This window comes from Sprattus sprattus (genome assembly GCF_963457725.1).
Source record: "Sprattus sprattus genome assembly, chromosome: 2".
Lineage (NCBI taxonomy): Eukaryota > Metazoa > Chordata > Actinopteri > Clupeiformes > Clupeidae > Sprattus > Sprattus sprattus.
The window spans coordinates 2620347-2638695 of record NC_137921.1 but is presented as its reverse complement, the minus strand read 5'-3'; the positions used below and the strand labels follow the sequence as shown (position 1 = coordinate 2638695).

Below are 18349 nucleotides of genomic sequence, written 5' to 3'. Positions count from 1 at the left end.
GGCCAGTAAAGGTGTGGATGGAGTATCACCAGATCAGGACCCTGTCATGGCCAGCCCAATTTCGAGACCTGAATCCCATAAAAAACCTCTGAAATGTGATCAAGAGGAAGATGGATGGTCACAAGCCATGAAAAGAAGCCGAGCGGCTTGAATTCTTGCGCCAGGAGTAGCATAAAGTCACCCAACGGCAATGTGAAAGACTGGTGGAGAGCATGCCAAGACACATGAAAGTTGTGATTTTAAATCAAGGTTATTCCACCATAAAATTGATTTCTGAACTCTTCCTAAGTGTAAGCATTAGTATTGTGTAGTTTAAAAATGAATATGAGCTTGTTTTCTTTGCATTATTCGAGATCTGAAGACACTGCATCTTTTTTGCTATTTTGACCAATTGTCATTTTTCTGCAAATAAATGATCTAAATGACAATATTTTTATTTGAAATTTGGTAGGAATGTTGCCAGTAGGTTATAGAATAAAACTAAAATGTACATTTTACTTTAACACATACCAATAAATAGTAAAACCAGAGAAACTGATAATTTTGAAGTGGTCTCTTAATTTTTTCCGTGGCTGTATGTCAGTCACAGCAGCTTCACTGATGATCCAGAATACCAAAACCCAACCCCAAACCCAAACCCAGGGTAGAGTGTGTGAGTGAATGTGGTCTGGACTCTGTGCAGTAGGGTCATTGTGTCAGAGATGCTGTAGAAGGCCAGAGTTCCTGCCCTGTGATCCACATACACTCCTATTCTGGAGCTGCGCACTAGAGGGAGTGTAGTGCCTTTATTATTGTGTCAGAAAGAGGAGCTGCTGCTGGTGAGGCCCAGTCTCCAGGACTGATCATTACCTCCAAACACACACTTATAACCTCCTCCTCTCCTGCTGATGCTTTTATATGAGACTGATATATCAACCCCCCCACTCCACTCAACCTCCCAGTAGCAGCGTCCAGACACACCCTCTCTACACAGCACCTGCCAACACTCATCAAATCTCTCTGGATGATCAGGATATGACTGGACCTTAGTTCTGCTCTCCACCCTCCTGTTCCTCTCAGACAGACGGAGGTCTCTGTGTGCTGTGTTTGGATCCAGTGTGAAGTGGCAGGAGTCTGATGGAAGAGAAGACAAACTTAGGCCTTTATATGTGTTAGGTGTGTGTGTGTGTGTGTGTGTGTGTGTGTGTGGGGGCGTGTGTGTGTTTGTGTGTGTGTGTGTGTGTGTGGTTGTTATTTGATATGATTCCTTGCATGTGGGGGATGAGATTTTTTCTGTGAGGGAATGTGTCACATATAAGTGAGATTTGTTTTTGTGTGTGTGATTCTGTATATGTTTGCGCAGTTGTACATGTGTGAATGTCTGTATTCAAACGTGAGTGTGGTTTTGCCTGAGTGTGTGTGTGTGTGTGTGTGTGTGTGTGTGTGTGTGTGTGTGTGTATGTGTGAATGAGAGTGTGTGTGTACGCATGTTTGTAAATGGAGTTTTTTTTATATATGTGAGTGTGTAAACGTTCCAGTGGCTGTTAATTCAAAAGCAGGGAGGATCTGTTCTCTACTTACCCTTGTAATAGTTACCCTACGAGGACACAGTATACCCACTAAGCTGTTCTACACACACACACACTGTATACCCACTAAGCTGTTCTACACACACACACACACACACACACACACACACACTCTATACCCACTACACTGTTCTACACACACACACACTGTATACCCACTAAGCTGTTCTACACACACACACACACACACACACACACACACACATTGTATACCGACTAAGCTGTTCTACACACACACACACACACACACACACTGTATACCCACTAAGCTGTTCTACACACACACACACACACACACACACACACACACACACACACATACACACACGCACTGTATACCCACTAAGCTGTTCTACACACACACACACAGTATACCCACTAAGCTGTTCTACACATACACACATACACACGCACACAGTATACCCACTAAGCTGTTCTACACACACGCACACAGTATACCCACTAAGCTGTTCTACACACACATACATACACACACACACTGTATACCCACTAAGTTATTCTTAAATACTTGAATGCTCTCTCCTCACCTCATCCAATATCCATTTTGTATGTATCATGTACATACCATGTTATGTTGGAATGTATTGTGTACATTTACCACATGTATGCTAGCGTGCTCATCCTGATACGTGTATGATTTAATCTGCCATGGATCTGATTGTCCCCTCCCCTTTTGTCACAAGCCCCTCCCATTCACACCCCTTATGCCAGAAGCCACTCCCATTACCCTCCCCTTCTGCAACAAGCACCTCCCCGTCTCCCCCTCCCCGTCTGTCACAAGCCCCTCCCATATCCCCATCCCATTCTGCCACAAGCCCCTCCCCTTATCCCCTTCCCCTTCTACCCCCTTCTGCCACAAGCCCCTCCCCTTCTCCTCCCCCTGCCACAAGCCCCTCCCCCTGCCAGTCCTCCTCTCCCAGAAGCTGCTTAAGTTTCCTTCCTGATTAACAGGAAGTTTTTTCCCCTGTGGCCATTGTGCTTTCTTTGAGGGGTTCAGGTCCCGGATTCTGTTAAGCGTGTTGAGACAATAATGTCGTTTACGCACTATATAAATACAATTTAATTGTGTGTTTGTGTGTGTCTGTGTGTTTATATTGTCGTGTTTGTGTGTGTCTGTGTGTTTATATTGTCATGTTTGTTTCTGTATCTGTTTGTTGTTTGCATGGATTGTGAGAGAGAAGGGCATTCATAAAAAGATTCATAATTTCATTATCTCAATTAGACCAAGATTTCTACAATCATTTTCACACTTGTGTCAATACCATGTCCACTTTTCAAAATACTAAGTCAGCTAGACTTTGGATACTTTTCATTTCTTTGATACAAAATGTATTCAATGGCCACTTCTTCTGAAATTCATGGATACCTGTCTCAGTCAATGTTCACCACCAGTAAAACTCTGTGCAACTAAAGCAATTTTGCAGACATTTAGATTCTCTGCTCAAAACAGTTCACTTCAAAACTGGATGACATTTTGATCACTGTTGATGGAAAGATGCAGTATTCATCAGACAAATGAATACACTTGAAGTAAAACAGATTATTCTCATAGTTTGCAGAAATTATGTTCAGTTTTATGCTTTATTTTGTTTGTTTGCAGCCTTGTTACCAACCAAAAGTGGTACAGAACAGCATTTGCATTGAATTGAGCATGTGTGATGTAGTTGTTGCTGAAGACATTTTCTCTTTACAGTTTTTTACAATTACAAACCATTTGAAGCATTGCAAAATGCATATGTTATGTGTTGCTGTATCCTCTATCTTTACATAGTTTAGTGGTGCATTGCTTAGTTCATATTGTAATACCAAACAAATACAGTCAAATATGAAATTCAGCTCTATGCTTCAAGACAACTCTATGCTAAATGTTCTGTGGTAAACTAATAGTAATGACTTACTGTTTGGTGGCAGCTTCTCATTACTGTTTGTTCTTCTGACTGGGAGCTCAGGATCAGCATCTAGGATCCCAACACAGAGAGACACTCATTCACCCAGGATCTGAAGACCAGACTTACACACTTATTTTCAAACACTGACCAAGCCCATATAGTTTTAGTCAGCTTCATCTTCGGTGTTTTTTTTTCTTTAATGTTTGTTTTATCAACTGTGACTAACCCGTGAAAAGATTTCAGAGAGAGAGAGAGAGAGAGAGAGAGAGAGAGAGAGAGAGAGAGAGAGAGAGAGAGAGAGAGAGACACTTACCCGTGAAAACATTTCAGAGAGAGAGAGAGAGAGAGAGAGACACTCACATGCTAAAGACTGGATGATCTGGATATTCGTTACTGTTGAAAGATACAGAAAAAATACAGTAATAAATAAGTGGGATCCTTGTTTTCCTAAACTGTGAAATAAGGAATTCATCTTTGAATTCTACATGTTGAACCACCTGCTGCAGATATCCTGACTACTTCCTGCCTGAAGATGTCATCCAGCCGCACCTTCAGCCCAGACACAGATTTCTTCACAGCCTCCAAAGAGAAGCTTTGGTTGAAGGTCACACTGGGTAAGTCTTTAGAGCGAGGAGAGTCTCTGATTGACAGGACATTCTACGGAGAGAAATACGTAAATGGTGAGACAGACCACCTGAATATTCAGCCAGGTCTGTGTTTCCCGAAAGGCTGCAGACATGATGGGTGAATTCAGTTGGTTTAGTGTATATGCACTCATGTGTTTAGGTATTTGAATTACTTTACATTAAAATATTTAGAAATTATGCATTTTTCCTTTTCCTCTTTTATTTCAAATGCTGTCACCTTGAGGAAATGGATGTGATCCTCTGTGTGTGAAAGCTGCTCCAGCTCAGCATCTCTCCTCTTCAGCTCAGCAATCTCCTGCTCCAGTCGCTTCAGGAGTCCTTCAGCCCGATTCACCTCAGCCTTCTCCTGAGCTCTGATCAGCTCTTTCACCTCAGAGCGCCTTCTCTCAATGGAGCGGATCATCTTAGTGAAGATCCTCTCACTGTCCTCCACTGCTGTCTGTGAAGAGCTCTGTTAGGAGACACACAAAGAAGAGGGGTCCATCTAAAGCAGCCCACTCACTCAGCTCCTCCACACAGCCTGGTACCCAGTGTGGCTCAGAGGAGCTGGGAAGTGTCTCAGCATTACAGACTCCTGACTGGAGGAGAGCCCTGATTGAGCCTGAAATGGCTCCTCCAACAGCCAGCTGTTGTCCTCCTCTCCTCTGGTCAGTACTCACCTTGAGAGTCTCCACAGCCTTCCTCAGCTCCTGCAGCTCCTTCTCTCTCTCCTGGATTCTCTGCTGGATTTTACTCTGGGTCTTCCCCAAGTGTGTCTATGTTGAAGAAGTACAACACATCCACAACAAACCGTTATGGTGGCATCATGAAATGATCATTGTCCGATAGCATTCCTGAAAGATCAAGCTGGTTAAACTACTGACCCTGACTGAGAGGTGATCTGTAGTGTTGCTGAATAGCCTATTGGTGAGATGCTGTTTCATTACAAGGCTTGAGAATAACACAAGAAGTTTTGTCTTTTTTGTAGCAAAACAGAGAATACATGCAGTAAATATCTGTTTAATCATATTGAGAGTTTCTCTTGTGGAGTTGATAGTGAGGTCCAACACACCCTCCCTGAGTGACCTGTGACCTCTAGGCAGTTGATAACCATGTAATGTCATTCAGTCATAGTGCCAACCACCCAGGCCTTTACTAAATGCCATTTCAGCTCCCTAATCACTGGGCTCATCTGAGAGGACTGGGAAGCAATATTGCATGGAGAAACCATGATGTGCCCATCTTAATATAACATACTGTAAAATAATAGAGTAAAAATAGAGTAGAATTACAAAATGCCCACACACATTGGTCCGTGTATCATCCGATCATTCAAGTATTCCATTCAATCTGGCAAACGGAAAACGAAATAACGACTCAATGTTTTGTTTTCCCGTTTTTCTGTATGACCAAATAAATGGGAATTGGTGTTTGTTTTCCTTTTTTCAACACAAAACAGAACACATAATAAACAGGGAAACTAAAACAAAATAATACCTGTAGTTTTAGTGAGGCAGAGGTTACGTTCGCCTACCATATGTGCTTTTTCACTGCGGTTTTATGACAGATCTGGTGCACTTTGACAGCAAAATTACGAAGCTAGATCTATGAAGAATTTTGTGCAGTTGTAAACAATTTTGTGCTCTGGGTACTATTCGCTGACGCTCGCTAAGCGGTTTAGCGAGCTAAATTCCAGGCTAAAGAAAGACAACACCGCTTTAGCGGATTCGCGGAAGCAACTTTTTATCAATCACCATGGTAATTAATCGCTTAGCACTAACCTGCTCCAGGGCAGGCTAAGCAAAGTTTTGCTGGCTAAAATTGCCACACCCACGCCAAAAGGAGGGATCCCATTGACAAGGAGTCATATTGTAGTTTGATTAGCGTAGGAAAAGTTCTTTGCGATCGCCAAGATCAATTTTTCCATCATGATGAGTTCTTGTATGAGCGCTACCGATCCACCCGACAAAGAATAATTCATTTAGAAGACCTTCTCGAGTCATTTATTGCATAGCCCACCACCGTAGAACATTGAATGTCTTCACTTTCTTGCGAGTCGTTGCCTTTATTTTTGCAATGTCGGCGATGCAGAGAACAAAGCACTCATAATTCTATGACAGTGGTAGCCTATTAGTACAGTTGAGACATTGGTACAGTTGATAAACCCGAAATAACTTCCATGCTCAGCCTGAAACGTGATTTTTAGTTAAATTAACGAGAGGTTAAAATAAATTAGCGCCCGTCGCCAGACGGGCTTGGCCTGTTCTCAATTAGCAAGCTAGTTAATCTCCAGTTGCGAGCTAAATTAATTATCTTAGCTTCAGTTGTACGCCGAACATTTAACCCAGGAATGTTTATGCTTAAACTGGGTTAAATGTTGCACTGGGCACAGGCCAACCCAACCATCCCTGAAATATGTGTAGACACTTATATGTGTAGACACTTTTATTTTACGTTGTTTGTATCCGTAGAATATGTAATGTTTGAAACATAGGCCTATGTGTAGATTGTAGAACCTATTTAGTCTTGCTGATCTGTCATAAAACCGCAGTGAAAAAACACATATGGTAGGGAAACGTAACCTCTGCCTCACTGAAGGGGGCGTGCGAGAGCCTGGAAAGTGGACTTCCAATCATTGAAGCGATAAATAGCCTACATAATGGCCGACCAATGCCCGAGCTAAAATGATTGCATCAAAAGACGGGGCAGATGATAACTCGATCAACTACTCACATTCAAGGTCAAATTGCTTCGAAAATGTTTGGAAGCTGTATTTTTTTATGTCAATTTAAAAACAAACAAGCCCTCTTATCATTGGTGAGCTGATTTTGAGAAATTAAACTTAAATTGCAGCTTAAGTTGTGTTTTCTGGTTGCTAAATAGAAGAGTTCAATTTGCATTAAATGATAGCTAGTGATCTAGCTGATGTTATAGTCTCTGCGATTTAACTCATAAAACTATAATGGGAAAAGTTAAAAACGGCGAATTTCGCCGAAAGGTGACAAGTTTGCACCCCTGTGTCAAGACCCGCCTTACGTTGCTTCTGATTGGTTTATATTGCGTGGTGCCTTCCGTGGTTGGTTAGATTTCGGCACAAAGGACTGCCGGATTGGTTATCTCGGTCAGTCAATCAGAGTTACTCGAAGCCACAAGGACCAAAGTTTATTATCATGAAAATAAAAATATAGACTATTGAATGGGTAAATAAGCGTGAGAAATGTCAAGTGTAGCGTGTGGTGTGAGAATGGGTCAAATTGCGTGACTGTCACACTCAAAGCTTGGCAGCTCTGCATTATAACAACAGGCCTTCCCTAGACGAACACTTGTAACTTTCGCATAGGATCATGGGGGTGTGGGGAAACAGAAAAACAATAATAATAAATTACAGGCATTATTTCGTTTTGGTTTCCCTCTTTATTATTTGTTCTGTTTTGTGTTGAAAAAAAGGAAAACAAACACCAATTCCCATTTATTTGGTCATACAGAAAAACGGGAAAACAAAACATTGAGTCGTTATTTCGTTTTCCGTTTGCCAGATTGAATGGAATACTTGAATGATCGGATGATACACGGACCCACATTAAATGGTATTTCAGGCTTTTAGTGTTGATTTATTATCTAGGTACAGTTCATATATAACAGGAGATTGTCTGTTTGATTTCAGTTAAAACATTGTATAGCTCTTTTATTGAATTAGGCTATGCGTTTTCATTTCTGTATGAGAATGCTGACAGTCTGAAGTTAACCATCTGGTTTTACAACTTCATCAGACCGGCGTGTTTTTATGACATTGTTGTTTTCTCTCTGCCTCACAATATAATAACCTAAAGAGGATGAGTCTATAGCCTGTCTTTCATTCCAGTTGGAAACCCAATAGCAACACAAGTCCAATCTATCACCAAGAGAACTCCTGTCCTTACCTGTTTCTCTCTCCTCCCTGCAGAGGCTGACACAGTGTCATGGCCTTTGTGTTCCTCCACTAGACAGAGGAAACAAACACAGCTTAGATCCGTACGACAAAATATCTCCAGAGGCTTCTCATGTTGGGTGCAGATCCTCTCCTGTAGCTGGCCTGTGGCATCAACCACCTTGTGCTTTCGCCCAGGGTTTACGTCATTGTGAACTTTGTAGTGAGTTTCACAGTAAGACAACAGACAATCCAGACAGGACTTCACCGCTTTGAGTTTTCTCCCAGTGCAGACGTCACACTGCACATCTCCAGGTCCGGCTGTACATGAAACAGGAGCAGCAGTTTGGATTTTGGTCTTCTTGATCTGTTCCACCAGCTCAGCAAAAATATGATTTTTGCTTAAAACGGGTCTTGGGGTGAACGTCTGTCTGCACTGGGGGCAGCTGTAGACTCCCTTCTGATCTTCCTGATCCCAGCAGCTCGTAATGCAGCCCATACAGTAACTGTGTCCACAATTAGTAGTCACTGGATCCCTTAGAAGATCCAAACAAATCGAACATGTAAAAAGTTCGTGGTTACTTGGAGCCGCTTCTGCCATTGTTCGTTTGTGCTGTATAACGCTTCACAGGTTTTCACGGAGTTTCGTTTCGACTGAAATCGCTGTGAAACTTTGAAAGGACTTCCTCGTTGGGTGGGCGTGGTTCGTGGTTCGTGTCGTGTTCGTGCACCCTCCTACATTGATAACGATAAGGCCTTTGAGTCGGTTAAGAACGAAGTTCTTTGCAAACGCTGACATGTAGAGAATACTGTCATTCATCTCCCACCATTCATGAACTGAACTGAATAAACCGTCAGAAAGCAGTGTACTGTCTCTTTACAAAAACTGAATATCCGTAACAGAAATTCAAAGGCAACTGTACTTAAGCTTTGCTTGCAACAAGAATATCGCCATCTAGCGGACATTTGAAGTCATGTGAAATAAAACAAAGACAGGAGATAATGATGCCATAGAAGTAGAAAGTGTGAGAGGGGCGGGGGAGCTGTATTGATTCTAGTGGCACTCAGCAATCTCAAATGCTACAAGAAGTGTTCCTCAAATCATTGATGTTACCTGGAGGCAATATATGTTATCCTCTGTGTGTGAATGCCACTCCATCTCAGCATCTTTCACAAACACACTCACAATCACTTTTGCCGGTCTCAGAAAGGATTGCTTTATCCCTCTCCCTACCCGGTCCCTGATTCGTTCACATGACCTTGATGTATTTCTATAGAGTGTTCCAGCTTCACGTTTGTTTAAACTGAGAGAGTTCTAGCTATGAGAATGTTCTAACTGTCAGATTGTTCCAGTGAGAGTGTTTTAACTGTTCTAGAATGTTCTAAATGTCAGATTGTTCTAGCAAAAGTGTTCTAGAATGTTCTAACTGTCAGATTGTTCCAGCTGTGAGAGTGTTCTAGCTGTGATAGTATTTAGAGCTGTCTTAATGTTCCAGCTATACTGTAAGTGTTCTCTCTATGATATTGTTCTAAATGTTAGAGCAGAGGTGGGCAATTCATTTCCCCAAGGGTCCACATGAGAGAGTGCCACTGTTGTGGAGGGCCGGACCAATACGCTAAACTCAATTCAGCATGAAATATGAGCATGTTTTTGCAGTATTAAAGGTGTGCCCAGACGACCAATACACATGGCACACACACACACACACACACACACGAGAGCAAGCTTGCATTGAAATAGTATAAATATTCAAATGAATAATAATATCAATTTTTAACGTTTGATTCCTAATTCATTGGCCGGTCAGGGACAGCCCTGGGGCCGCACTTTGCCCAGGTCTGTGTTAAAGTGTTCTTGCCATGAGAGTGTTCTAGTTCCGAGCCGGTCTCAGAGTGAAGGTGTGTTCACAGACGGGGTAGCCCTCATTGCACTTAACCATTAGAGTAACTGCAACCGCATGGCGTTTTCATAGTCACTGGATCCCTCAGCAGATCAAGAGCAACTGCACAGCTGCAAGGATGTGGTTCCCTTTAGGATGTGTCCATTTTGTTGATGCAGACACATTGACAAGTAGTGTGAGCAGACTTCCGTTTCAGATCTTGGTAAAGAAGCGTCCTCTTGGCATTGTGTGGGGAATGTGCACAATAGAGATAAGAGAGATGAAGGTGAGAGGAATGGTGTAGAAATAACCAGGGAGGGAGAGAGAGAGTTTGAGAGAGGGAAGGAGAGAGAGTTTGAGAGAGGGAAGGAAGGAGAGAGAGAGGGAGGGAGAGAGATTTGATTTTAAATAACAACTTTATTCAGTTTTTACAGAACAAGAGTAGGGCAATCAATTATTCCTTTCCATCTAAGAAAATAGAGATTTAAAAAGATTAAAAAACAATATGAAAATAAATTATAAAATATGGCTAAAATGCAATTCATTTTCTTTTACAGGGCAGATCGCTTCTCTGACACACCATACATCCTTAAATGTTTCGAGATTCTGCAGGGAGGGAGAGAGAGAGATGGAAGGAGAGAAAGAGGGAGGGAGAGAGAGAGAGAGAGACAAGGGCTGATTCAGTGCTGAATTTGATGAACTTCAATGGTAATTTAATATACTTACTGTCCAGCCCAACCCACAAAAACACACAACAAGAAAAGGTTCATAACCTTTGAGTCACGGTGTATATATACAGCCGCGGAAAAAATTAAGAGACCACTTCAAAATTATCAGTTTCTCTGGTTTTACTATTTATTGGTATGTGTTAAAGTAAAATGTACATTTTAGTTTTATTCTTTAACCTACTGGCAACATTCCTACCAAATTTCAAATAAAAATATTGTCATTTAGATCATTTATTTGCAGAAAAAGGACAATTGGTCAAAATAGCAAAAAAGATGCAGTGTCTTCAGATCTCGAATAATGCAAAGAAAACAAGCTCATATTCATTTTTAAACTACACAATACTAATGCTTTAACTTAGGAAGAGTTCAGAAATCAATATTTGGTGGAATAACCTTGATTTAAAATCACAACTTTCATGTGTCTTGGCATGCTCTCCACCAGTCTTTCACATTGCCGTTGGGTGACTTTATGCTACTCCTGGCGCAAGAATTCAAGCAGCTCGGCTTCTTTTCATGGCTTGTGACCATCCATCTTCCTCTTGATCACATTTCAGAGGTTTTTTTATGGGATTCAGGTCCCGAAATTGGGCTGGCCATGACAGGGTCCTGATCTGGTGATACTCCATCCACACCTTTACTGGCCTGGCTGTGTGGCATGGAGCATTGCCCTGCTGGAAAAAACACTTCTCAGAGTTGGGGAACATTGTCAGAGCAAAAGGAAGCAAGTTTTTCTTCCGGGACAACGTTGTACTTTGCCTGGCTGAGGTTTGTAAAAGACCATAAGGATTGAACCAAAGCCGACTGGAGGGTCTCCTAGTTCCTCTTCTCTGATGAGTCCAATTTCACAGTAGGTGCAAGACTCTGTGGCTTGTAGGCCTCTCCAGGTCTCCGTCTAACCATCAGACGACCATGTGTTGGGCAAAGCTGAAAATTGGACTCATCAGAGAAGACGAACTAGGAGACCCTCCAGTCCGCTTTGGTTCAATCCTTATGTATCCTTACGTATCACCAGATCAGGACCCTGTCATGGCCAGCCCAATTTCGGGACCTGAATCCCATAAAAAAACCTCTGAAATGTGATCAAGAGGAAGATGGATGGTCACAAGCCATGAAAAGAAGCCGAGCTGCTTGAATTCTTGCGCCAGGAGTAGCATAAAGTCACCCAACGGCAATGTGAAAGACTGGTGGAGAGCATGCCAAGACACATGAAAGTTGTGATTTTAAATCAAGGTTATTCCACCAAATATTGATTTCTGAACTCTTCCTAAGTTAAAGCATTAGTATTGTGTAGTTTAAAAATGAATATGAGCTTGTTTTCTTTGCATTATTCGAGATCTGAAGACACTGCATCTTTTTTGCTATTTTGACCAATTGTCATTTTTCTGCAAATAAATGATCTAAATGACAATATTTTTATTTGAAATTTGGTAGGAATGTTGCCAGTAGGTTATAGAATAAAACTAAAATGTACATTTTACTTTAACACATACCAATAAATAGTAAAACCAGAGAAACTGATAATTTTGAAGTGGTCTCTAAATTTTTTCCGCGGCTGTATATACGCAAAATCAGTGGTGGACAGAAACAAAGTAAATGTAATTCGTTCCTGTACTTAAGTAACATATCTATGTATCTGTACTTTACTCAAGTATTTATATTTGGTGAGACTTTATACTTTCACTTCACTACATTTCAAAGTGAAAATTCGTACTTTTTACTCCATTACATTTAGTAAAACCTCTCGTTCCTTTTTACCAAAGCGAATCAAATAATGAAAGGTCAAAGTGAGTTCACAATCACACCAATCAGAGATTAGCGCTATTTGCTCTGAAGTCCTTTCGGTTTTGTCAGTTTCGTCTGTTCTTTGAGCGCAAGCTACGTTGAATTCTGCAGCATTTTGAGGCTGTTTTATGCTCAAGCTTAGCCTACGTAACGCTACATAAATTATGGAAGAAACATACCCAATCAACGGTGTTTCTGCTCGGGCTCACATTTAAAAATGCTTGCCTCTTATCACGGCACACGATGTCGCAAACTTTTATCATGCAGTTCTTGACAAACTCCCTCGGTAAAGGTACATACAGCCGCGGAAAAAATTAAGAGACCACTTCAAAATTATCAGTTTCTCTGGTTTTACTATTTATTGGTATGTGTTAAAGTAAAATGTATATTTTTGTTTTATTCTATAACCTACTGGCAACATTCCTACCAAATTTCAAATAAAAATATTGTCATTTAGATCATTTATTTGCAGAAAAATGACAATTGGTCAAAATAGCAAAAAAGATGCAGTGTCTTCAGATCTCGAATAATGCAAAGAAAACAAGCTCATATTCATTTTTAAACTACACAATACTAATGCTTACACTTAGGAAGAGTTCAGAAATCAATATTTGGTGGAAAAACCTTGATTTGAAATCACAACTTTCATGTGTCTTGGCATGCTCTCCACCAGTCTTTCACATTGCCGTTGGGTGACTTTATGCTACTCCTGGCGCAAGAATTCAAGCAGCTCGGCTTCTTTTCATGGCTTGTGACCATCCATCTTCCTCTTGATCACATTTCAGAGGTTTTTGATGGGATTCAGGTCTCGAAATTGGGCTGGCCATGACAGGGTCCTGATCTGGTGGTACTCCATCCACACCTTTACTGGCCTGGCTGTGTGGCATGGAGCATTGCCCTGCTGGAAAAAACATTTCTCAGAGTTGGGGAACATTGTCAGAGCTAAAGGAAGCAAGTTTTTCTTCCGGGACAACGTTGTACTTTGCCTGGCTGAGGTTTGTAAAAGACCATAAGGATTGAAAAAAGCGGACTGGAGGGTCTTCTAGTTCGTCTTCTCTGATGAGTCCAATTTTCAGCTTTGCCCAACACATGGTCGTCTGATGGTTAGACGGAGACCTGGAGAGGCCTACAAGCCAGAGAGTCTTGCACCTACTGTGAAATCGGACTCATCAGAGAAGACGAACTTAGAAGAACCTCCAGTCCGCTTTTTCAATCCTTATGGTCTTTTACAAACCTCAGCCAGGCAAAGTACAACGTTGTCCCGGAAGAAAAACTTGCTTCCTTTTGCTCTGACAATGTTCCCCAACTCTGAGAAGTGTTTTTTCCAGCAGGGCAATGCTCCATGCCACACAGCCAGGCCAGTAAAGGTGTGGATGGAGTACCACCAGATCAGGACCCTGTCATGGCCAGCCCAATTTCGAGACCTGAATCCCATAAAAAACCTCTGAAATGTGATCAAGAGGAAGATGGATGGTCACAAGCCATGAAAAGAAGCCGAGCTGCTTGAATTCTTGCGCCAGGAGTAGCATAAAGTCACCCAACGGCAATGTGAAAGACTGGTGGAGAGCATGCCAAGACACATGAAAGTTGTGATTTTAAATCAAGGTTATTCCACCAAATATTGATTTCTGAACTCTTCCTAAGTGTAAGCATTAGTATTGTGTAGTTTAAAAATGAATATGAGCTTGTTTTCTTTGCATTATTCGAGATCTGAAGACACTGCATCAATTTTGCTATTTTGACCAATTGTCATTTTTCTGCAAATAAATGATCTAAATGACAATATTTTTATTTGAAATTTGGTAGGAATGTTGCCAGTAGGTTATAGAATAAAACTAAAATGTACATTTTACTTTAACACATACCAATAAATAGTAAAACCAGAGAAACTAATAATTTTGAAGTGGTCTCTTAATTTTTTCCGCGGCTGTACTTCTTTACAGTCTTCGTTGCAGACTGGTATGCTATGTCATTTTGTGCAATTTATGCAAAAACTAGATCATGTAATGACATTTTTTTTCTTCAAGTTTGATCTGAGGTCAAGTGTTTTGTTTTCGTACAGGGTTGTGTAGGGAATATCACTGCTATCACTAGTCTTCAGCACAAACTAGTATAACACCACATTCTCTGATTTTGTGGAACTAGTTCCTGTAATGGTATTTATCATACTTTGAAACATAAATCAGAATATATGAGTTTAAGGGTAACACAGACAGACAGATGTGATATAGTAAAGGAGCTTGTGTTTAACTATTTTTTTATAATTAAATGTGCAACTAAGTTACAAATAAATGTAAAATTAAACCATAACCATTTTGTCTTACCTAATGGCAATAGATAGCTTTCAATGTTTTGTGCTTATACACTTTTTAATAGACAAATGTAAGACACCATTTAAAGATTGGCATTAGTATTTTCACCTTATATCATTTCATTGAGCCGGAGCTTTGATGTGAAAATGATAAAAGGCCATTAGAACCATAATTCATTCAGGTACTTATACTTTTAGTACTTAAGTATATATGAAGGCAAATACTTTTATACTTCTACTTAAATGGAAATTCAAAGTGCATACTTCCACTTTTACTGGAGTAATTTTTTACACCAGGTATCTATACTTTCACTTAAGTACGTAGTTAGTGTACTTCGTCCACCACTGCGCAAAATACAGTGTAATGCGTCGATATCAACTGGTAACATCTGTTAAAAATGGAAGTTGGTATTGCATTTGTATTCTGACTTGTTACTGGAACGCATTCAACATGGGTGTCATTCCCAGCTCCGAGTTCTGACTTCAGAGGTAAATGGAACGCACCAATGCCAAGAGGATGGTTCTCCATCAGGTAAATGGAACGTACCAATGACAAGAGGATGGTTTTCCATCAGGTAAATGGAACGTACCAATGCCAAGAGGATGGTTTTCCATCAGGTAAATGGAACGTACCAACGGCAAGAGAATGGTTCTCCATCAGGTAAAGGGAAGGTACCAATGCCAAGAGGATAGTTTTCCATTACGGAATGAGGTTTATTCTCTACAATGGTGTGCACCAAGGGGGAGAGCATGGTTTCACATGAGGATTCGTTGCTAAAAGTAAAACCACCATTTTTAGCCAATTTTGTGTAAACCAACGGCAGGTTTGGGACCAAAGTCCTTTCCAGCGTCATTCCAAAATGACCCCCCCTGTCTTCAGCTGTGAGTGGACCCAGGTATAAGCAGACACAAAATAAACAAGAATGGGAGCATTCAGAGAATGCATACCTCCGCCTTGTGACCTTGACCTTTGACCTTGACATCTGAAAATCTAATCAATTATTGCCATTATATTAACCAATCTCCCCACAAAGTTTGATGGAAATCGGTCCAGGCGTTTCTGCGTAATCCTGCTAACAAACAAACAAACAAACAAACAAACAAACATACAGGGGCGAAATCATAACCTTGGCAGAGGTAACAAATGAAATCCTAGACAGAGGATGAATGAAACTGTTGTCGCGAAACTAATCTCTTCAAATCTTAAAGTTGCTACTTCAATGAAAGGCAGACGACTGAATGTGATGAACTGAAGTTTATTCAATTTTGCAGACTTCCAGCAAACTGATTAGGTCTATTAGCATCTCTTTCAAAAATAAGTGCACTTACTTTTTATACCACAATTTCCGTCACTATGCATTTTCAATCGAAAATTAACCCTTATCGACACTGAGCCAATCAGAATATTCTGCTCACTAATTGCTGATAAACATTTCAAGACAATGGTGACCCTGTTTAGGACTGTTTTGGGAAGTATGGACATCTCCCTGACAGCCTGCACCTGTAGAAACTGCACTGTCATGATTCTAGAAAACAGGCCTGTCTGCTTGACCTTACATGACACTGGTCTCTGCACACAGGCCTCTCTGCTTGACCTTACATGACACTGGTCTATACACACAGGCCTCTCTGCTTGACCTTACATGACACTGGTCTCTAAAAACAGGCCTCTCTGCTTGACCTTACATGACACTGGTCTCTAAAAACAGGCCTCTCTGCTTGACCTCACATGACACTGGTCTCTAAAAACAGGCCTCTCTGCTTGACCTTACATGACACTGGTCTCTGCACACAGGCCTCTCTGCTTGACCTTACATGACACTGGTCTCTAAAAACAGGCCTCTCTGCTTGACCTTACATGACACTGGTCTCTAAAAACAGGCCTCTCTGCTTGACCTTACATGACACTCGTTTTTCCAAAAATGCTCCATGTTCATCACACCACTGTATTTCGAGAAGGTCCACAAATGACTTTTCATTTTGCCCAGACAAGGGAATTTCAATACATTTAACAAAAATACCTACTATACATCACTGACATTGAAGAAGTACGCTGGTAATGTTGTCCTTAATCCAAGGTTCGCTCGCAGGGAATCAGACTCGGGAAAGATGTATAGCTTACAATACATTTATTCCAACGCATCACACAAACAACTTGTGGTAGTCGCGGTAAACAAGAGAATTCTTTCAACGTGATTACAGAAGGTTGTGATCCTTATAGTATAAAATTAGCATGTAAACAATACCAAGAAATGAAAGGTGTGTCCATAAAGGAAAGTAGGAGGTATTAACTAATCTGGTCTAATTTAATTAAGTTTGTCTGGGATCCTGGCTCTGGGACATCAACCATTGATCTCCAGCTGTTCCTTCCTTCCTGGCCCTGGACAATAGCTATTTGATGTCTCAGGGGCCAAATGGTTGGGGAACAGGCCTGACGCCCGTCTGTGAGGCCTTAGATGCATATTGACAGAATGGACCTTGCTGTGATTGCATATGACTAAAATCCATGTATTTAACTGAATCTAACACACACACCAAGAAAAAGAGTATATTGAATGCTAGTTTATAACTCTTTATTAATTGTTCTGCACCAGATACATTTCAAATCAAACTGGTCTCATTCCAATGGTATTAATAAAGAAAACAAGGAACACATTTCATTGGGGGTCAATTGTTGGATGAATACATAATATTGTGGTTGTCATATAAAACCAGATATCAGAACATGTATGCAATAACAGAGGGACTAAACACGACTAGACACGTCCCCCCCTCGCATAAAGTTGTCCCCCCCCAACAAAATTGAAAACAAATAATAATAATAGTAATATGAAACAAACACACATGGACACAAGCGGTGCTTATTATAAACGAAAAATAATGTGCTTTTTAACTGTTGAAAAACCTTGATCCCCCTATTCCTCAAAGTGGTTCGGTTCACATGCTGTTTCCAAAGGGCGGGGCTACAGCTAACCCGATCGGTGGGCTATCGCACGCCCCCATCATTGAGGCAAAGGTAGTGAGTGTCTCACCTCCGTGCTTTTTCAATGTTTTATTTCAGACCAACAAGACTGAATAGGTTCTACGCATGTGCACGTTTCTGGTTCAATTCTACAGACTTCCTGGGATGTAAACAAATAAAATAATAATAAATACGAGAATATGTCGACATTCATTGTTTCCATCAGGTCCGCTTCACCTGCTCTCTCTCTCTCTCTGAAAGTCATCTCCCTACGTTCACTTGATAAAGGCATTTCCCATGAGGCTTTGCTCCGATTTCTGGTCATGAAAGTTATGTAAAGTCTGAATAAAAAGAATTTGGCTAAGGCTAAGCTAAAATCAGTAGGCTGGATTAATGAGAGTAAGTTTGACACACCATTAGTGAGCTGTGAGCATATAACAAGTGCTATATGTATTGATTGGAATCCTGCTTGTAACCCAGCGGAGATTGTTGGGATTATCATGGGAACATGATCTGATTTTATTAGTTTTAACTCAATGGACGGCTCATGGACTCCACACGGCTGCGCAGGGCACTAGAGAAGATGTTTATTTGCATGCAGCTGAATTCCTCCTTGAAGAGCCTTGGTTTGCGCTTTAACTTTCAAAATGATTTGTCTGTGAGTAGATATTTCGG

The 18349-nt window shown here is 40.9% G+C and overlaps 1 protein-coding gene across 1 annotated transcript in view; it reads right to left on the bottom strand.

Annotated features, from left to right (window-relative positions):
• Positions 1-8612, bottom strand: part of LOC308360965 (E3 ubiquitin/ISG15 ligase TRIM25-like) — a gene marked incomplete at both ends in the record, with an annotated part of 28115 nt that extends 19503 nt beyond the window's left edge. Inside the window, 6 exons of the mRNA XM_080833155.1 lie at positions 3488-3547; positions 3839-3871; positions 3976-4135; positions 4343-4576; positions 4785-4880; positions 8025-8612. Of these exons, the coding sequence (XP_080689281.1) occupies positions 3488-3547; positions 3839-3871; positions 3976-4135; positions 4343-4576; positions 4785-4880; positions 8025-8612 (1171 nt within the window). The remainder of the gene's footprint in view (positions 1-3487; positions 3548-3838; positions 3872-3975; positions 4136-4342; positions 4577-4784; positions 4881-8024) is intronic.
• Positions 8613-18349: the final 9737 nt, after the last annotated feature.